Raw genomic sequence first — 19,822 nt, 5'->3', positions numbered from 1 at the left:
ATCACAAATGGTCCCTCGGGTTCAGAAAGAAAAATAAACCCAAGTTTGTACCATACTGCAGAGTCATCCAAGGCCAAAGTGTATCTACGGAAAGTAGTAATCAGAATGCGTTCGCTATTCTACCGGGATGTAGGAGGCACAAATTGCAGATCTTATAATCTATTTTTGACAAAGCAATAGCGACTGAGTGGAAGCTCATATGAATATACATATATACTGCTGGATAGGAACAAAATGTGATAACAGAGCATATTGTGGGGGGGGGGGTATTTTTCTTTCCAGGCAGTTGATATTATTTGTATTGCCGATGGAATTTTGTACACAGATGGAACCAAACAAAGATCCCCACTGAGCTCGTTGTGCTGTTTTTTGTTTTGGGGGGGTTTTTTTCCTCTGTCGCTCAATTTTCTTTTTGTTTTCCTGTGTCTGCTTGCACCGAGATGATTCATTATCTGTACACACGAATTTGATGGCACGCACGTACACTCACACTCACGCGCACACACAGAGAAATACACACAACTCCATAGGGAGCAACTAGGGTGAGTCTAATATTGCAAGTGCAGTCTGAGCTGTGTCATTTTATGACACAATTTTTCTCTTGGAATAAAGATCCCTGGGAAGGGTTCTGGAGTAATCAGCGGTCATGTGTGGGAGGCAATGGTAGCCCATTAAGAGTGTACAAAGCAGCAGTGGAAGAGTAGACTCCACTTGGGCAGCTACTCCTCCCTGAGAGAAGAAAGGAAATGATGCAGACATAAAAGGGAGGGGAGAAGGAACTTGTTTCCACATCCACAATAAAGCAAAGAAGACAAGAAGCAAAGAAGGCTTAAGTACAGAGCAGGAGAGAGAGAGAAGGGAGAAGGGAGAAGACGTGGGGATGGAGACGATTCCTGCCACCCACCAATGCCTCCTACAGGGCTTGGAAGTGGTGGATGTGGTGCTGTTAGGATGGCTGCTACTGGTAAGAACCAAGCTGGAAGTCCTTGGGGGGCAGCTTGAGGCCCAGGGAGCTGGTTCCCAGTGGGTCGATCATGTTCTGGTAGCGTTCTCCACGGTGCTTCATCAGGAAAGGACCCCAGTCAGGCTGAGGGGAGCAGACCAACTTCAGGCGCTGCATGACAAGAGGAAACATGGAGCACTTACAGGTGGCGATAATACATGAACTGCTCCCTTTAACAAATGCTGGACTCTTGTTAAATGACATTTGTTTTGGCTTTTGCCCTGATTTTTAACACATTGTTAAAGCTACTTCTTGCACATTTAACATGTCCATATATATTCACAGCCTTTGCTCAATACTTTGTTGATGCAGCTTCGGCAGGAATTACAGCCTCAAATCTTTTTGAGTATAATTCTAAAAGCTTTGCACACATATTTTTTGGGCAGTTCTTCTTCTTCTTCTTTGCAGAACCTGGTTGGATGGAGGAGCATCGGTGCACAGCCATTTTCTGATCTCTCAAGAGGTGTTCATTCAACCACCATTCACAGAGTGGTCCTGAAGCCACTCTTTTGTTATCTTGACTGCGTGTTGGGGTTCACTATTATTTTGGAAAATGAGCCTTCGCCTCAGTTCATGGGATGGGACCAAGAACCACATGTGGACAGGTGTGTACCTTTCCAAATCATGTCCAATCAACTGAATCACCACAGCTGGACTTCAGTTAAGTTGCAGAAACATCTGAAAGATCAGCAGTGGAAACAGGATGCACCCAAGCTCAATTTTGAGTATCATGGCAAAGGCTGTGAAGATTTGTGTATGTGTTCCATTTTTGTTTGATTTGTAATAAATTTGCAAAAATTTCAAGCAAACTTTTTGACTTTGTCAGAATTTCGAGGTGAAAAATGATTTGACAGTGTGATGATTACGTGTTAATTATGACCATCAAAGCAAAGAAAATCAAATGTAGCATTAGAGGTGTGTGATAGAGGCTGCTGTCAGAGATGCAGAGCGTACAAAGATGTTAGACCAGAAAGGCCTGTTCGTCGTCATCATCATCCATTAATCAAAGCATTTTAAAGGGACCCACAAGACTCCCAGAAAAAATGTTCAAATTAATACTCAGCCTGCAGCCTTCCTCTCCCTGCTAATGAGCGAAGGATGAGACTATTGATTTCCTCGACAGTGTGTGTGTGTGTGTGTGTGTGTGTGTGTGTGTGTGTGTGTGTGTGTGTGTATGCATGCGTGTGTGCGTAAGAGAGAAAGAGAAAGAGACAAAGATGCATGTGGGACAGTGTGTGCGTAGCAGACAAACCCAAAACATTACGTGACAGTTTTATCACAATTATTACCTCGATGATGGTGCCGGGGGCCAGGTGCATCTTAATGACGAACATGATGGGGATCCAGATTACAGAGCAGATGACCATGAGCCAGCCCAGAACCATGGACCAGGTGGGGTAGGTGTAGTCCTCATATGTCATCACCTTCCACTGGTACAGACTCAGCCCCAGGATGCCCTGCACACGCCCGGAAATCCGAGAAACATTTGTTAGGTGAAATGTCACAGCATAGTATTTCAACTGCTGTTACCTGATGCTGCTCAAGTGTGCAGTGATTGTCAGCACTGACTGGTATGGACTGTGTAGTAGCTTAACTGCACTGACCTCAGGGTCCAAAGCTAAAACTGTCTGCTGTTCTATATCAATGAGAAAATTAGACCTTTAGTTTTATTATATGCAGTACAAAAACAGGAAAGGCGGGGGTGGGTCGGGGGGTGGGGAGGTGGGTGGTGGAAAAAGCATAAAAAAGTGAATTTGGTTTGAAAGGATTAGAATAAGAAGACCAAAAGGAATACAAACAGAGAAAAGATGGCAGACAGAACTAGGTTAGCCGGAGGCTGTGCATCAATGAGCTCCCAGAGGAAATGTGATCTCTCTTGAGAGAGAGAGAGAGAGAGAGAGAGCAGCAAGATGACCAGCCACCTCGACTGCTGCTCCATTTGTCATCGTCGCCTCTGCTTTGGAGGTACAGTGGTTTCCATTACGACTGCCAGTGTCCAGCTCTTACGTGCCTTTGTAGTGAACTTCGACTACATGGCATTCTACTTAAAGACTCTCAGCTTTACAGAGACAGGTTTCTTTGGAGATATGTGTATAATCTCTACTGATCATGTAAATGTTCAGTGCAGATCAAACGCTGACACATTTGGAATTTGGCAGGCTTCAGTTTTGAAATCACAATCAACGTGAGAACCTGTGACATGACGGGAATGTGAAGGAGGAAATAATTTTTTTGATTTCTGAGTACAGGAGCAATTTCTCCTCTGTTCCTTTATGATTGCAAATCAATGAACTTGAAAGAAGATGGTGAAAATAGAGGCATTTTGGGCTGCACATGTTCATATGAGCCCATGTGTACGAGTGTCTGTGTGCGTGTGTGTGTGTGTGAGTGAGTGTGTGCGTATGCGCATGCCAGAGAATGAGATGAGCAAAAACAAACATACCGTCAGAATGGTTGGAGTCACAAAGGCCCAGCACAGTCTCCAGAATCGGTTTGGCTGGAAACCAATCATCATTTCAATGTCCTCACAAAACCTCTGTAGGCCTGCAAAGGAAGAAGAAAAAAGAGAAGAAATAAAAGAAGAGAAATGGGAGAGGTTTCCAGAGAGAAGGCATGGAGTGTGACCTGGGTTTAATAACGTCCCTTTAAAAAAAATGATCGGTAAATTCAATCTGTCCTTATGAGCACATGTGAATGCGTTTCTGTGGTCCCTGGAAAAAGTGAGTGAGCAGATGGCTTCATTCCTCTGCCTTTATTGACGGATAACTGTGAGTGACATGAAGTGGCAGAGTCACACAATCATTTCAATATGTCACCTGCACTGATGCTCTGACAAACTAGAGGCGAGCTTCCCTTCTTGGTAACAGCCTTCTGATACACACCTGAGCTCTCTGCCTGTGTGTGTGAGAGAGACTTGTGCATTACAACAGAGACTCCTAGTGGTCACCGCAGGATTAACAAGTGAGAATTAGTTTCCAGCATGAAGGAGCGTTGGACGATCGTCCCCTTTTGCACATACACATGAGTGAGATGCAGAAACCCGTTACTTTAACTATGCTGTTCTTTTCAGTTTGATTTTTTTTCTTGTTAAAACTGCTACAGCCTGAAGATATTTTGATTTTATCTGTTTTACTATGACAAAGGGTTTTAAGTTCAGGAATAGAAATGTCTCAAAAACCACCAACATTCTCTGCTGCACCCTGCACTGACAGTAGTATTTTAGGGTCTCTTGGCTGATTATACAGTTCGGCCCTGCTGTCTGTGGAAAAGTGTCACAGAAGCAAAGTCAAAGCAAAGAAATTACACACACAATATCAGATATCTAGATTTTCAGAAGAGAAAGGTATTCTTGCATTTATATTAATTGATGATAGCAATAAAACTTGCCTTGAAGACTTCACAAACTGATAATGGAGGGACAGGACAACAACACACACTTACTACTTGAAGAAAGTCCTTTTTTTGTACAAAATATTCCACAGCTAGGGTTCAGGGAGGCATTATTGCCCCGCCCACACACACACACACACAAACGCAAGACCCTGTCTTGCTACCTCTATCATTGATATATATATATATATATATATATATATATATGCCTCTCTGAACCCACAATCAAGCTGGCACTGGCTTTTTATGTAAGAAATACAGATGAAAAAAAAAAGTGGGCATAGGTATGTCACCTATTGGTTTGACTGAAATACCAACAGACTTATAAAATAACAACTTGGCAAACGTAAGGCAAGTTTGCCCAAAAGGCCATGAAATCATCAGAGAAGCATTCACTAGATCAAGTGTAATCTGTCCTTATGATCTTATCTGTCCACATTTGCAACCAGAGCAGCCGCCCCCTACTGGCCATTAAAGAGAATGCAGATTAAAGGTACTGTCTGTGGAAAGAAAAAATCACAGCTGTGACTTCACATGCTGAACCTAGAGTGGCCTTAGAGTGAGCTTTCCTGGCAGCTTGTGTACTTACCATAGAGGTATGAAATCCCCACCAGCTCAAAGATAGCAATGATGACCAAAGAATATGAGGCTGCAAACGTGTCCACCAACTGGAGCATGTACATCCCACTCTGTAACAAACACACACACACACACACACACAGAGAGAGAAAATATTACAAAATCTATTCAGTCTTCATCCTACAATGTCATCCCTCCTGTCACCCGACACTTGGACTTGTCCACGGTCACAACTTTCACACCAGCTCCTACTGAATAATAAGGAATGACAATTTTACTTTAGGTTGGATTTTGCCCTCTGGGTCTGTCTTGGGGGAATTTTAATAAGAATCAGCCTACTGTTCCAATCATTGCACCTGACATCTGAAGGCCAGAACTTTGCTTGACATGCAGAAAAATTGGCATTGTATTCAAAGACAGAGTCAGAGGGTGCAAGGAGAATGCTCAAGTATCCAAGTGCTGCCATATCAGCTGTGAACCCAGAGTGCAGCAGAGCACATACCTCTGTGATCATGGGAAATCCCAGGATGAAGAAAGAGACGCAGCAGACCAGGGTGAAGACCGGCTTGTGTTTCCTTAGGTATTTGGGGAACTCATCTGACACGGAGGTGACTATGGTCTCGATGGTGGCAAACTGGGATGGAGATGAGATGGGGGAAATATTAAAGAGAACTAGGGAGGAAATGTGTTTAACCATGGCAGATGTTTAATAAACACGCTGTTCAAACATTGCATTTACTGAAAACAATCTCCAACTCTTTATGATTCCTATTTAATATTAATACTTTTGGCAACAGCTTACAGTAATCCTGTTGGCTCCACTGCAGAATCACTAACAATTGTCCACCCAGGCCAGGGCGTAGCAGCAATTCCACTAAATAAAAAGCCTCTAGTCAGCAAGTTTACCTCATCTGAATCCAAGCAGCCGCTGCTGTCATAACTTTAGCATCCAGCATTTGTCTTCGGTTCATCCAATAAACACATAATTTCATTTATTTCGCAAACAAATAAAGAACATTATTCTAACCCTGAGCAGAAGAACTTCTGAAAACAAATAAGTATGAAGGATTTAGTTTACAATGGAAAGACTTTGATAGGATGAGCCTGTCTAGAGAATTGCAAATGTAACATGATGGTAAAAGGGACTTGGAACCCAGAGGACAGCAGCGGATGAATACATAAACATGAAAATTGAGAGAGGGTTGTATAGTGTGTGCGTATGCATAAGTATATTGTAGAAATGACACTGCCACCAAGCTATCTGTCACTTCCCCACTTCTTCCTTCTCCTCCTGAGCTCCCAAAACTAATTTCCCGTCAACATCCCAAGCCTATTACTGCTGAGCTGCGTTCCACGACAAAACCACAAGCCCTCGCCTCTGTGCTGCTGCTGCCAAGGCAAAGTAACATCATCATTTACTGTTACTGTTTACTTGTGTCTTAATGCACTGCTGTGCCCTCTGCTCCTCTGCTCAGCTCAGGAGCATCACAATGCACTTGAAGGAGTTTGTGTTTTATCAGGAACTGTTTACCCAGGATCATGGCAGGAGGTGCTCTGGACTTTATAAAAACATCCCGAAGACGAAAAGTGTTTGTTCGCTGAAGCTGCATGAGGAATAACTCAGCGCAGTAACCGATATCATGGCTAGTGGGTCCAAATGAAAATGATTAGCTCTGCATTCACCCTGTTTTGGGTTATTTTAGGAAAACATAGTGCTGACATAGAGCAATAATATAATCTGTCAGTTTGAAATTTTTCAGTATACTTGTCTTTCACTTTACATTTATGGATCTGCTAGTGGAATTATTGTTAGGACATTAGAAGAATTAAAACAATTTCCAAATACAAATTGTAAATGATATCTAAAGTAAGTAAATGTTACAATAGATCAATATCATAGACAGATATGTAGTTTTTGTTTACTGTCAATCCTTTTTAAAATGTAAAGGCACAGGCCACTTTGTAAGCTACTGCTTTTTGACACAAAAATCTAACCATCCAATCATGTGGCAACAACTGAGAGAATTTAGACATGTTCAAAACAACCTGCGGAAGTTCAAACCTAGTGATGCTGGTGCTGAATGAAGCTGTCATGTTAAAATCTCTGAGAAATGTTTCCAGCAACTTGTTGAATTCATGAAAAATTAAAGCAGTTTTGAAGGGAAAAGGGGTCCAAAAGTGATGTACTGCATTTTGAGTAAAATGCAAATGAAAAATATAAAAACAACAGTTTATTTACACACTTAATTAATCATTAAGGAAAATAAGCTTGGTATGAACTGAAAGTATACTAATCAATTCAGTATTATTGGACCAGCTTCCATTAAATGTAATGTTTCCATCATCATTATAGAACAAAATTCCACTGAGAATTTTGGACAAACATTTTTAGTGTAGAACAGCTTCCTGAAAATTAATTATATCTTAAATTACACATCTGTGCAGTTATTGTTGGCATTCTCCACACTCCATATGCTCAAACTGCAGCTGGAGTGGTTTTATTAATATTACGATTGATCTTTCCATCATTTCTGTGATGGAATGGTTAACAAAATGAATTCTTATCACCCACAGTGTAAAGCGCTGTCTTCACATATCACATTTGATTGTTGTATTTACTTCCTGATGTTGCTCCAAGACTTTAAGGTCAACCTAGTTTCACTCACTCCAATCACACAGACTCCCCTCTGTTCAAGTACCTGGAGAGCTCAGGCACTTCAGGTGAAATCAGTCACAGCAGGTGCTGTGCATCTGTAATTATGTTAATTGGGTCAATGTGTGCAGTGTGCAGTGTTTATACATCAGCTACCAAACCCGAGTGTTAACCTCGGAGCAAACAAAAGTCAAGAGACTCGTGTTTCTGACTGTCACAAACTTTGAGATCTTAGGCAAAATTAAAACAAAGTGGGCCTGAATACCTGCCACAGAAGAAACAGATCATTTACCTGACAGACCAACATCTCACGACACCTCGTTTACAAACACATTACACATTAAAAATGAACACTGGCATCAAGGTCGAGATTGGTTTCCCTAATCTTAACCCTTGAACAAAACAACCTCCCCTCACTGCGCTTTTTATTAATATTTTTTATATTAATTATTGCTTGAAAATGTTTACAATTATCCCCAACTCTGCACTTCACAGAGCTTTTTAGCCATTATCAGCTCATTTTTTCATTTTTTTGTTTTATGTTTTAAGTGACACACAACTGGACAATACAAGCAATGGCAGGAAGAGACTAATAAATATTCCTTTTGGATTTATATGTTATATTCGTTATTAAAGAAAATCACATTTTGTGCTCCTCGTTTGTGCTTGTAATAAAAAAAAAACTAATATTTGAACATTCTTGTATTCTTGCTCAGAAGGGAGAGTTTCACTTTTTCTTAAATACGTGTTGCCCTCGAGCCTTTTCTCCTCATTTCTCCTTCTTGCCTCCATCTCAGGTGGGAAGCACTAAGATGTGAGGAAACAGGGCGAGGAAGACAATCAAAGACGAACACACTGAGAGATGAGGTGAGAGGAGATGTTTCTCTCAAGCACAAGAACAAGATCATCTCATCCACTACGCAAACACTGTGGTGGACAAGAGGGTGATGATGCTCTGGTTTCATAAATAGTGTGGAGTTCTTCTGCCACCAACTGGCTAAAAAAACCCAGAAAACTCAGGAACGTTGTTTACATGTCTTGCGGGTAAGAAGACTGACATCATCTTTAGCAGATGGAGAGCTTGTGCAGGATTTCACTCCAGGATTAGAGCAAAGACTAAAAGTGCTGTTTCATGTTCTTTAACATGTAAGTTCAAATAGAGTTACTTGAAAGTCATTTTATGAGCAAATTGTTTGCCTGTTTCCAGCTATAACTTCCAAATGCCATAGCTCATATTTAAACTTGGAACTTGATTTATTTTTTTTTCATTAGTATTAAGAGGACGTAAAGGTTACCATAGTATCCAGGCCAAGGGTCAGGAGCATGAGGAAAAAGATGATTGCCCAGAAAGGAGACAGGGGAAGTCTGGTCAGAGCCTCTGGATACACCACGAAAGCTATACCTGGACCTAACACACACACACACAGAGAGAGACAAACATCTAAATATATACTACATGTATAGTATTTCAATAGGAATACATAGACACTGTCTCGAGTGTCTATAAAAGCGGTGCTGACCTCATGCTACTGCCGGACAGTTTGGGACCTTACCTTCATCAGCCACCTTCTCTATTGGCACCTTTAACTCGTGTGCCATAAAACCAATGACAGAGAAGATGACAAACCCAGCAAATATACTGGTGGCGCTGTTTGTGCATGTCACTATGATAGTGTCCCTGCAATGAAAAGGAAAACAAGAAGAGAAAGGAGAAACACAAAGTGAGCAAATATATTTGTTGTGACTTCAAGAGTTTTTAAGTATTTAAAACATAGAAATATGAATGTGAAAACTGTCCAGTGGTGCCAAAGTCCTTCTAGAACCAGGTCTCGGGATGAGGAAGCCATCTTGCAACGTCTCTTGGCACTTATTTGGGCGGTTATTTTGAAGCATTGCCTAAATTCATTTGAATTAAAATGATCACTGGAACATGAAAATCTCATTACCATCGAGTCAAATTGGATTTTTTGTTTATTAAATGTTTGCCAACCTTGCCACAGAGTAATGATTTGAAAAGCTTTTAATAATAAGTCAAACTTCTGCAGTATAGTGCTTAATATAAGTATCTGGTGGATACTTATATTAAGCTTTCATTTAAAGTAATGAACCATGTGTATATTCAGTTAATGTGCAGGTATTGCGGCTGCATGAAGTAAAAAAATATATGTATATTTCACGCATTTAGGCTTTTGCATTTTTTGGCTTCAAATGCTGTGGATTTCTTCAACAATGAAACAAAGCACAGGAAGAACAAATTGAGAGAAAATGAAAGAAACAGCTTGCTGCAAAAAGTCACATTTATTACTGACATTTCATCCTACCAGACATTCAGACACATTCAGACATAGCGTCATGCATCTGTGGTGACAGGTGGAGTGTGTCTGCCAGAAGCATAGTTTACCTTTTGTGTGTTTACCTGTAGCAGTTATTGTGGAACTTATTGTAAGAAGAGAGCGTGATGAGGCCGCCCCAAGCAGCCGACAGGGAGAAGAAGATCTGAGTGGCAGCATCTTTCCACACCTGAGGGAGAGAGGAGCAGCTGCAGGAGAAGGGCAAGAACTGGAAGGCCTCTTTTCTGTCTGTACTTCAGTGTTTGTAGAATTCAGCAAGGAAATGCTGGTTACCTTTGCATCATTTAGTTTCTCCCATTTTGGTGTGATAAAGTAGAGGATGCCGTCAGCCGCACCGGGGAGGGTCACTCCTCTGATCAGGAGGATGACGAGCACCACGTAAGGGAACGTGGCAGTGAAATACACCACCTAATGAGAAAAGAAAAGAAATGAGAAACATCAGCACACACACACATGCAAAGATAAAACGGTCAAAGTCAGTAAACTTTGAAAGATCATTTATAGCCCTCTCTTTGTGTGTGGACTTTAAAACGTTTAGTTTTTCTTTTCCACTGTAAAGAACTTCTTCTTCCTTTTTTCTATATTTACATACACAAATCGGTTTTTTAAAGAAGACTATATAGAAGTTTCTGTTAAGTTAATTAAGTTAAATTTATTACTACTATTTATTTTCCTTATCTTTTTTTGTTTTTGTGACAAAAAAAGATACAGCTAACAAGAGTTAGCTGTTTCTTGTCACAAAAACACTACATTAACATATATATTAGGATTATATTAGGATCACTTTTGATCCAGATTGCGGTGCAAACAGGAATTTGTACACTAAAAAAATCCCAAGTTTACAATTATTACAGAAAAACCACTGACACAGGCCTGAAGCTCCACTCCACAGTGACTGGCTTATGTGCGCTGCAGCTCATCTCTATGTCCACCAGAGGGCACCACAATACAACAATCGCAATTTTATTCAGTTTCCGGGTGTTGTTTTGGTCTGACACCATGAGACTGTCTTTTTTAAAGCAGCTCTAACAATCACCTGGGCTTGAACAGCATTTTATATATTTATAAATTATATATTTATGTATTTATTTTTCCTTCTTTTGCTGTCTTGAAACTAAGGAAATTGTTTTCAGTTATTTTAAGTAACATTCAAGTATTTCTTAAGAGAAAAAAACTCGAACACGGAGTTTAAAAGAATTGTTGTGAAGTGGATAATTTATTAATCAGAATATAATGCACTTGTTTTGCGTTTATCTAGACTCTGGGTATTTGCATATGAAATATTTTCTTGGAAATGAACTCAGATCTGCGTTATTTTTAAATTTTTGGAAATGACAGTTTTTCCTCATGAAAGGTTGTATGTCACATACTTCATCACTAGGTGGCGATATTATCATTAAAGGGAACGCAATCTGTTAAAGGAAAACTAATAGCAGCATGTCTTCTGAGCTTCAAACATCAAGCAGAAAGACATCGGGAGGTAGGTTTTAGTTTTGTTTTTAGTTTGTTACCTTTCCCGATGACTTGATTCCTTTGGCTAAAGAGGCGTAGACAATGAGCCAGGCCAGGAAGAGACAGCCGGCCAGAGGCCAGCGGATGTCTCCTGGATATTCAATCCCTTTGGAAATGTGCAGCACGTTGTATCTGCAGGTGTTATTCAAACAGAAAGGTTAAATCTAAAAAACAAAAAACAATACAGATCAAATGTTCATGCTGACACTGTTTTGGTTTTTTTCATTTTGTCGAGTCATTTATCTACATTACAGAGTCCCAAACATGTCAGAGATGTAAGATTTATGTAAGATTTTTTTTTTTTCGCCCAACTTTTGACACAAATCTCTCTATGAAATTAAAAGATTAATTTGTGGCTTCAGGCAACTATCTGGACATGTACTTGTGTGTTGTCACATTAAAAAGAAATGGAAAATATAAAACAAGAAGACATAAAACTATAATTATTAGGAATAAACCTTATCTAAGTGTCCATAAACTTTTTACTGAAGCAAAATGATCACTTTTTTTGATGGCTTGAGAACTGCAGAGAATAGTTTTAAAAAATATCAAATTCTGTCTTTCATCCAGTCATAAAAATAAAAATAAAAAAATCTGGCTAAAAATGTATAGATCTTTTTGTTTTTTTCAGGAATTGAAAACGACATTTTATTTTGGCCAGAGGATTCACTCACTTGAAGTATTCCTCACTGGGGCTGACATATGTCTTGTTTCCGTCCATACTCATGTTTAGGAGCTTTGTCAGGTTTCCCGCTGTGTTTGCCAACGTACAGAAAGTGGAGTTCTTGATGGACGTGATGTTTCTGTCCCGCAGGATGCATGAGTCTGTTCCAATCAGAAATCAATACACGTCAGCTTGGAGAGACTGGCAGAGATGCTGTGGGACACAACTTACTGCCCGCTCAGGTTCACACACTGAATTGGGGTGAAGAGATGGATGTGAGTAAGAAGTGGGAGGAAAAGGCCAGATGGATACAGTGTAGAGCCTCACTGGAAACTTCTTCCACTTGTATTTGTTAAAATCCTGCACTGCTGGATATGATTAAATAAATGTTTCTGAGCCCTGTTCTCACTATTTACATTTTTTTTCATGCAAACAAGGAAGACAGAAGTAGGTTTAAGCTTTTTATATTACTCTATTTTCAGTCATTTCAAGCTTATATTAGCCGGGCCTTAATGATTCGGGACGTTTTTTTTAATCGTGCTTTGCACACTTGTGCAACTGGGGTTTTTTTGTTGTTGTTTGTTTGTTTTTTGGAGGGGGGGGTGAATACATTTAGTGGACAACATGCCATGACATGAATCCTTTATGAGCCTAGGCCACAAATATAGCTTTAAAAATTACATTGTAGTGTAATATTACTGCATATACATATTTTAATATATCCACATCTCTTTGGCATAAAAGGGAAACATTAAAGTATGCATATAACAGATTATTTTTGCAGAGCTTGTGCACTGCATTGCAAACCTGTTCAAACCTCGCTCACCCACACAATAAAATCATATATGTAAAAACATTAACATACGTCAGGCTACATAGTTCACTTGACTTCCGGGATTTTATTCATACTTTCAATGTTTTTGCTCCCCCTTGTCTGCTTCATGATTCAAAAGACAAAAGAGACGCGCAGACATGCAGAGCCAAATAGGCCTTCCCGTTTCATCCAGCAGGGGTCAGTCTCGGGCTCACTGCAGCACTGCAGCAGCTCAGCCTGTACAGTAAATTTGTCAAGCAAGCAGTTTTTGTGCTGAATTCACAGAATCGCTAAAGGCAAATATTAAACAAAGTGAAGCCTATTTCGACTTTTATTCGATGCAAATCGACGCCAAGACGCCTTCGATTCTCCGCTTTTATGTTTTCTCTGCCAAAACATAATTTTATCCACAGTTTAATTCAGTATCAGACCACTAACAGGCTGCTTCTGCTCCATGCTGCAGCTTTAAAACATGAACCAAAGCTTTAATCTGACAGGATCACACAAAAGAATAATCGAAGATATAAATATAGCGTGTTTCGGGTGGGATTGTATCTCCCTGGGGCCCTCATCCCCTACTTTACTGGCCTCTAACAATCCAACTGGATCACATAGAAAACAAACTGGGTGCTCTTAAGTTAAAGTATTTTTCAGAGTGAAACACCGCAGAGATCACAGGTCAGGATTCATTATACTGCAGGACACCTTAGCTGAGGGAGGCATGACGCATTGCGTATTGTGGAGAGTGGGGTGCTTTTCTAGTGTGTGTGTATGTGTGTGTGAAGGTGTGTGTCTTACCTAACAGCAGCATGTCTTTGTCCTTACATTCCACCGTGTTCCACTCATTCCTACAGTTAGCCCATGGCAGTGAGCCCTTCAACGAAGCGAACAGGTAGTACAGTGTCCAGCACATTATAATATTATAGTATATGGCTATCAAGACAGATATTATCAACATGGCAATCCCGCAACCTAAAATAAATAAATGAGACGAAATAGATAAATTACTCTTAAGGAAAGTGGAGAACTCGTGATTATAAAATATATTTATTTTTCATTTGGGTTTTATATGTTTATTTCTTTTTTTTAAAATTATATTTCTTAAAGATGAGGAGATGGGCCAGTTTACCTTGCAGAGCGGGGATGCATTTCCACACTGACACTGGCCCTTGGCTGGCAAACTGGCCGAGGGAAACCTCCAACAAAAAGATTGGGATCCCAGCGATGCCCAGCATGGTCAGGTAGGGGATCAAAAAAGCTCCTGCGGGGAATTAAAGACCAGGCTGCAGAGTCGAGTTTCAGAATCACCAAAGTCTCAACCTAACTATGAAATAAAGTGAAAATCATCAAACGTGAAGTGTGTACTTGGCTGCCTCTTAAAAAACATTCGGCATATGGGGAAAGACATACGGCAGCTTTTAATGACTTCTGCCAAATTTAAGGTTATTTGATAATAACTACTATATAAAGCAGTTATGACAAGGACAAGAATGCGAGTTAAACTAATGAGAGCCGATTTTGCTTGGCGATGTAAGCACATTATATTTGCGCACCAGCAGAGGAAATCCCAACACTATAACCTATTTCTTTATTCATTTTTAACATAGCCTATTAGCATTTGCATGCTTACAGGCCTAACAGGATAAAGGAATGAATGGGGCTAATTCCGGCCCTGACTAAAATTTTATTTATTTTATTATTTAAAACACACACACACATAAAGTCTTACCTCCCCCGTTTTGGAAGGCAAGATAAGGAAACCTCCACACGTTTCCCAGTCCCACTGCATAGCCAACCATGGACAGAATAAAATCCAGTTTATTAGACCAGTTTCCTCTGGCCTTATTCTCATCTCCCCCTTCGTCATCATCTTCGTTAACCTGAGGGGGAAAACACTGACTGAGTCTCTAAAATGTTTTTAAAAAGTAATAATAATCATTTTTTTAAAAGAGCTAAGTGTAACTACAAGAGGAAGCACTCAGGCTAACTCATCTCCCATCAACAAAAACGCATTCTCTAGTTTAAAAACAAATTATAAATACATAATTAAAAAGAGTAACTCATCATTCTGGGGGAAATTGTCCTTTACAGACAATAATATTACATGCTCACAGATCAAAGCGCGTTTTTTCCACATTCATCATACTGACTGAAAATCTGGAACATTTTACTTACAAAATGTTGACGAATCCGATCCTAAACACGTTTTTTGGGGCCACCTACATTTTGTTCACTGTGTTCGTTATATTTTAATTTTGTTCCATTTTACACACGACAATCAGAATTCCATAGCGGCTCTCAAAGCTTACACACGTAACTCGTCTCCTACTCTGCTACGCTTAAGGGCCGTTACCTCCACCAAACCGCTGGAAATCTTCGTGGAATGTCATACGGAGATTAAAAACATTTCCTGAAGATCGATTCAGGAAAATTCAGGATAACTTTTTTTTTTTTTTACTACTACACAGCAGAATCTCATTTATCAGATTCAGAAAATGGACTGTGTTGAAATTCAGATAGATTCCGATTCACAAACATAGCGCTGCATGGGAATGTGTCTGTGTGTCTGCTTCTGTAAGTGTGAGCGTGTGAAAGGGTAGGGGTGGTGGGGGATGCCCTCCTGAGGATTGGAAACAATCCGCAGTCTCCTGTAATACAGCGCTGTCTATCAGCCGGATAACACCTGGGCTTTTGGGCCATACCAAGTGTGGGCAGGGAACACCGAGAATACCGCGAGAGTATGATTCAGTTCTCTTTTTTTCATTGACCATGTTATCACCACCAAGCACAAATCAAGTTTAAAATTGTAACTAAAATAATAAGAAAAGTAAAAACACCGGAAATAGCCATAGGTTTATGTCTAAAGGGGGGATCTAATCATGAATAAATAAATCAGCCCAGTGTGCGCGCTTTGTTTTCCTCATGTTTAGCTGACATAAGCGGTTTTTAAAGTTTTGATCAGACACCGCAGACTGCTGCAGAGCATCAGAACAGACGCTGCGCAAAGCAAGGACAGCAAATAGCTCAGGGCCCACCCAAATTACAACACATGCGTGATTCAACCCGGTATCACGGCGAAGAGGTTCACCATAGTCTGTTACACCTGTGGGCGTTCCGCGCGCTTACAATCTTTGCATACGCTGAATGAACCACTCTCACTCCCAATACAGGCTTTCCCTAACCGGTGTATGAAAGAAAAATAACTAAATAAAGACCACGAACTATGGTGTATCAGACAATACTGTTCAAGCATCCCGACAACGAACCCAAGGTCTGTCCTCACAATGACGGCTCCCTCTTAAGATCCACTTTTAAAGCATCCCCCGATTCAGCTCCGAAGTTCTCGGGCTACAAATGAACAGCTTAACACGTCCGTCACAAATCAATGCCTGGGGTAGTTACCACATTTTTATTTTTTATTTTTTTTTAGAGTTCCACAGATTGTTATTCACAGCAGAGATATTACTAAAGGTCTGTGTGGTACTGCCCCCCCTGTTTGGAGGCAGCAGGTTAATCCAGTCAGCTCTCCGATCAGCCACGAGCGGAAACACATCCACACCGCACCTGCCTCCACAGCGGCCGCCTTCCGTTAAGGTAACGGTTCATTTAGCTGACTTACCCCCGCCACGGTTCCAGGCTGAACAGACGTGTTCCCATCTGTTCCCAGTATGATGGTGGTCTGGCTCATAGACGTCCAGTTGCCTGCGGTGTTGTTCTGCTCAGCGGTGGCCCGGAGCGGGTCGCCGTACTGGGCGGACCCCCCACGGGCCGAACCGACGGAATCCTTCCTCAAGGCCGAATTAACGGCAACGGATCCGGGGACGGCCGGCGGGGTGTTTTTAAACGTCCCGTATTCTTTATTGCTGTCCGGTTCCCCCGGTTTATTTTCCGCGGGACAAAAAGTGTTGCGCTCGTTACAAGGAGGCGGCGGCTGAGGCGCCGGGTGATGGCGAGGGGCGGGCGGCGGGCACGCTGCCGTGTTGTCCGGTTTGTTTCCCATAAGTCCCGCGGCTCCGTCGGACTGCTGCGCAGGGATGTAGCCGGTGGGAGCGCTGGCCGGTTGTTTGGCCATGTCTCTGTGGTCAGACAGATCCTGGAATATGGGAGCGACAGATCAGCGAGATAAAAGGAAACAGCAGGGCAGAAAACATGAAACTAGCAGGCGTTTGCAGGCCATCGCTGCTCTGGGACTAAAAACAAACAAACAAAAAATCATATTAAAAATTACGCTCTTTCCCTTTTCTGCGGTATGCTGTGGCTCTGGTCGCTCCATAGTTTCAGCTCAATGTCTGCCGGGTGTGTGTGTGTGTGTGTGTGTGTGTGTGTGTGTGTGTGTGTGTGTGTGTGTGGAGAAAGTGCTTGTGCTTGTTGGAGGGAGGGGGTTGCTTTTGCTTCTCCGGTTCTCGCTTTCTGCAAGATTCTTTAATTTTACGCCCCATTTCCCCCCTCATGTCATTCAGCCACACACATCCACTGATTTTTATGGGCAATAGACAAGCTGCTGCGGGTCTCTCGGTGGCTTCGCTCTCCCCGCAGGCATGCAAGATCACCGGCGTTACCAGCGGTGAGCAGACCACGGGCGCGGAATTACAAATGACTCCCCTGAAATGTAGCTTTGGGGGGGGGGCAACAGGAATAAATCCTTAAAAGGAAAGAAAAATTACTGACCGGTTTGTTGTTTTCTTAGTTGTGTTTTTAGCGGGGGACAAACTACCTGGCTTCCGTTTAAGTCGGTAGAGGGCGAGTAAATTGAAAAAAAAGATTAAAAAAAATAGACATGATCAACCAAATGTTAACTTTCCCATTTAAATCTTTCTCTAAAAATAGAAATAAAGAAATAAAAAGGTTGGGTGACACAGAAGAGAAAAGGCGGTTAAAGTTTTTCAGTGTGAAACCACAGCTGCATTTCAGCACCACGGACAGCTCGAGCGCCTGAAAGCGTTAAACAGTGCCCCCCTCCAAGAAAAGTGCCAGATTAGCATAAAAACAGAAGAGAATACATTCAGAGGACAGAGGATAGATAGATGAAACTGCAGGAGAATAGTTACATGAATTAGTTTGGAACACTTACCATTTTTTGCAGAGCTCTGCCAGCAGGCTGGAAACAGCTGTAAAGAAAAAAAAACCCGATGAGGAGACGACTGGAAGCGGACTGGTTGTAGCTCCGCAAAGTACCAACTGCAAAGCTTTTCTATAGCTCCGTGGGAAAGAGTGGGGTTTGCGTCAGTGCAGAGCAAGGTGCCCTTCCTGTGACATTTTCTTGATAATAGGAGTTTGATAAATCATTGGCCTTGGATTCGGATTTTTAAAGGGACAACAGGAGAACAAGACGACGGGGGCGCGCGTGTGTGCGTGCGTGAGTTGTCTGGTTACGCACGTTGAATGCGTGAGCGCCGGACAGAGCCTTCCAAAACCTGATTAATACACTTGTCTCCAAGGAAGTGTGGGATGTTTACACGCATGCAGGGGAGCATCCCACTTGATCTCACGTGGCTTGTCTGGATAACGATTTCCAGGTTTGGGTAATTATTGGGAGGAATTTGAATAGACTGGAGTGCACCGAGGCCTAAGTAATGTTTGCATTGTGCTGAGCCAGGATAGGCCAGTAGTTCCAATTAGCGTGGCAACATCAAATACTTTATTTTACAGAAAAGAAACTACGATTGTGCCTTAAGCTATCAATCAAAGATGAGGGAGTTCTTTATAGTTATTCTCATAAATTCACATTCAACAATTACAATTACAATTACACACACACACACACACACACACACACACACACACAGATTTTCAGTTTTCAGAAGTTGTATGGGTGGAATACACTATGTGCTAAAAATGGCCTGAACTATAAATAGTTTTTCCACTTGGCGGGTTTTACGCACAAAGCTCTGGGCTCTATACGTTCCTTCGTGCGTCACCAATAGGAAACTGATCAAATACAGAGAAAAAAAGGTGGGCGAGGTCTTGATAAAGCTACTCATTTGTTAAAGTCTTACGCAAGAAGATCTCTGTTTTTTCAAGTTAAAGTCACGTGTTTTAAGGGGAGCCGGAGCCAACCACTGGAGCCTGCACTGGAAGCAGTGACACCCCAAAGAGGCGGAGGGGGGGCATACTGTACAGTCTAAAACACTGCATTGCGTATTCTCCAAATCTCGCTGTACACGTGTCCCGTGAGTTGTGTTTTACCCCAAAACTAAAACCCCACTGATGAACTGATGATTTAAGAATGGAGTGTTAATTATGAGCTTAACTGAAAACAAAGGCCACGGGACGGTTGGTAAACTGTGTCCTCTTGACCCTTTCCAGCAACGTGGACATAAGTTTGCTCACAAGAGTGAAGTCAAGTCAGGTCAATCCCAGCTGAACGGAAAAATAATTAGTGCGTCGCTGCCAGTCAAGTACGCTGTTTAACCAGGTAGCGTTCACTAACATGCGATAGAAATCTCGAAGAGCCTCTAAAAACAATAAATTAAATAAACGAAAAATAATAATTTATGTTTTAAACTAACTTGCTATATTGTGAACTGGTCGTTATGGCGTTTTTCTTCTCTGAGCACTCGGGGCGCTTTTAAACACATCATCTGAACCGCTGTAATAAGCTAGTAGGCTACATTAAATTTCCGTTTAATGCCCTGATTCTTTTTCTTTTTAAGTTATTAATTTATTTATTTATTTTGGACAGCTGGGGAAGTTTGGGGCAGTTTCTGCTCGCCCGCTGTGATCGGTGTGGTACCAGCAGGACACGCGAGGTTCTCACTCGGGGCCTTTCGCTTGCTATGCGCGCCGGGCTGCTTGCGCTTGTAAATCTCCGTCCGTTCCAGATAAGAGTCTGGAGCGGCTGTATTAGCCACCGCCT

At 41.5% G+C, this 19,822-nt stretch overlaps 1 protein-coding gene across 1 annotated transcript; it reads right to left on the bottom strand.

The window, feature by feature from the left end:
- Positions 1-267: 267 nt before the first annotated feature.
- slc6a5 (solute carrier family 6 member 5) lies at positions 268-18,365 on the bottom strand. The gene is made up of 16 exons (XM_005458916.4): positions 18,038-18,365; positions 16,586-17,059; positions 14,696-14,846; positions 14,096-14,227; positions 13,765-13,938; positions 12,163-12,313; positions 11,488-11,620; positions 10,250-10,384; positions 10,042-10,145; positions 9,179-9,303; positions 8,921-9,033; positions 5,475-5,606; positions 4,983-5,082; positions 3,447-3,547; positions 2,293-2,460; positions 268-1,114 (listed from the first exon to the last, which is right to left on the bottom strand). The coding sequence occupies exons 1-16, from the start codon at positions 18,038-18,040 to the stop codon at positions 959-961; spliced, it is 2,352 nt and encodes a 783-aa protein (XP_005458973.1). The 5' UTR covers positions 18,041-18,365; the 3' UTR covers positions 268-958.
- Between the last annotated feature and the right edge of the window lie 1,457 nt (positions 18,366-19,822).

Source organism: Oreochromis niloticus, linkage group LG1 (genome assembly GCF_001858045.2).
Source record: "Oreochromis niloticus isolate F11D_XX linkage group LG1, O_niloticus_UMD_NMBU, whole genome shotgun sequence".
NCBI lineage: Eukaryota > Metazoa > Chordata > Actinopteri > Cichliformes > Cichlidae > Oreochromis > Oreochromis niloticus.
This window is presented reverse-complemented; position numbering and strand designations above follow the sequence as displayed.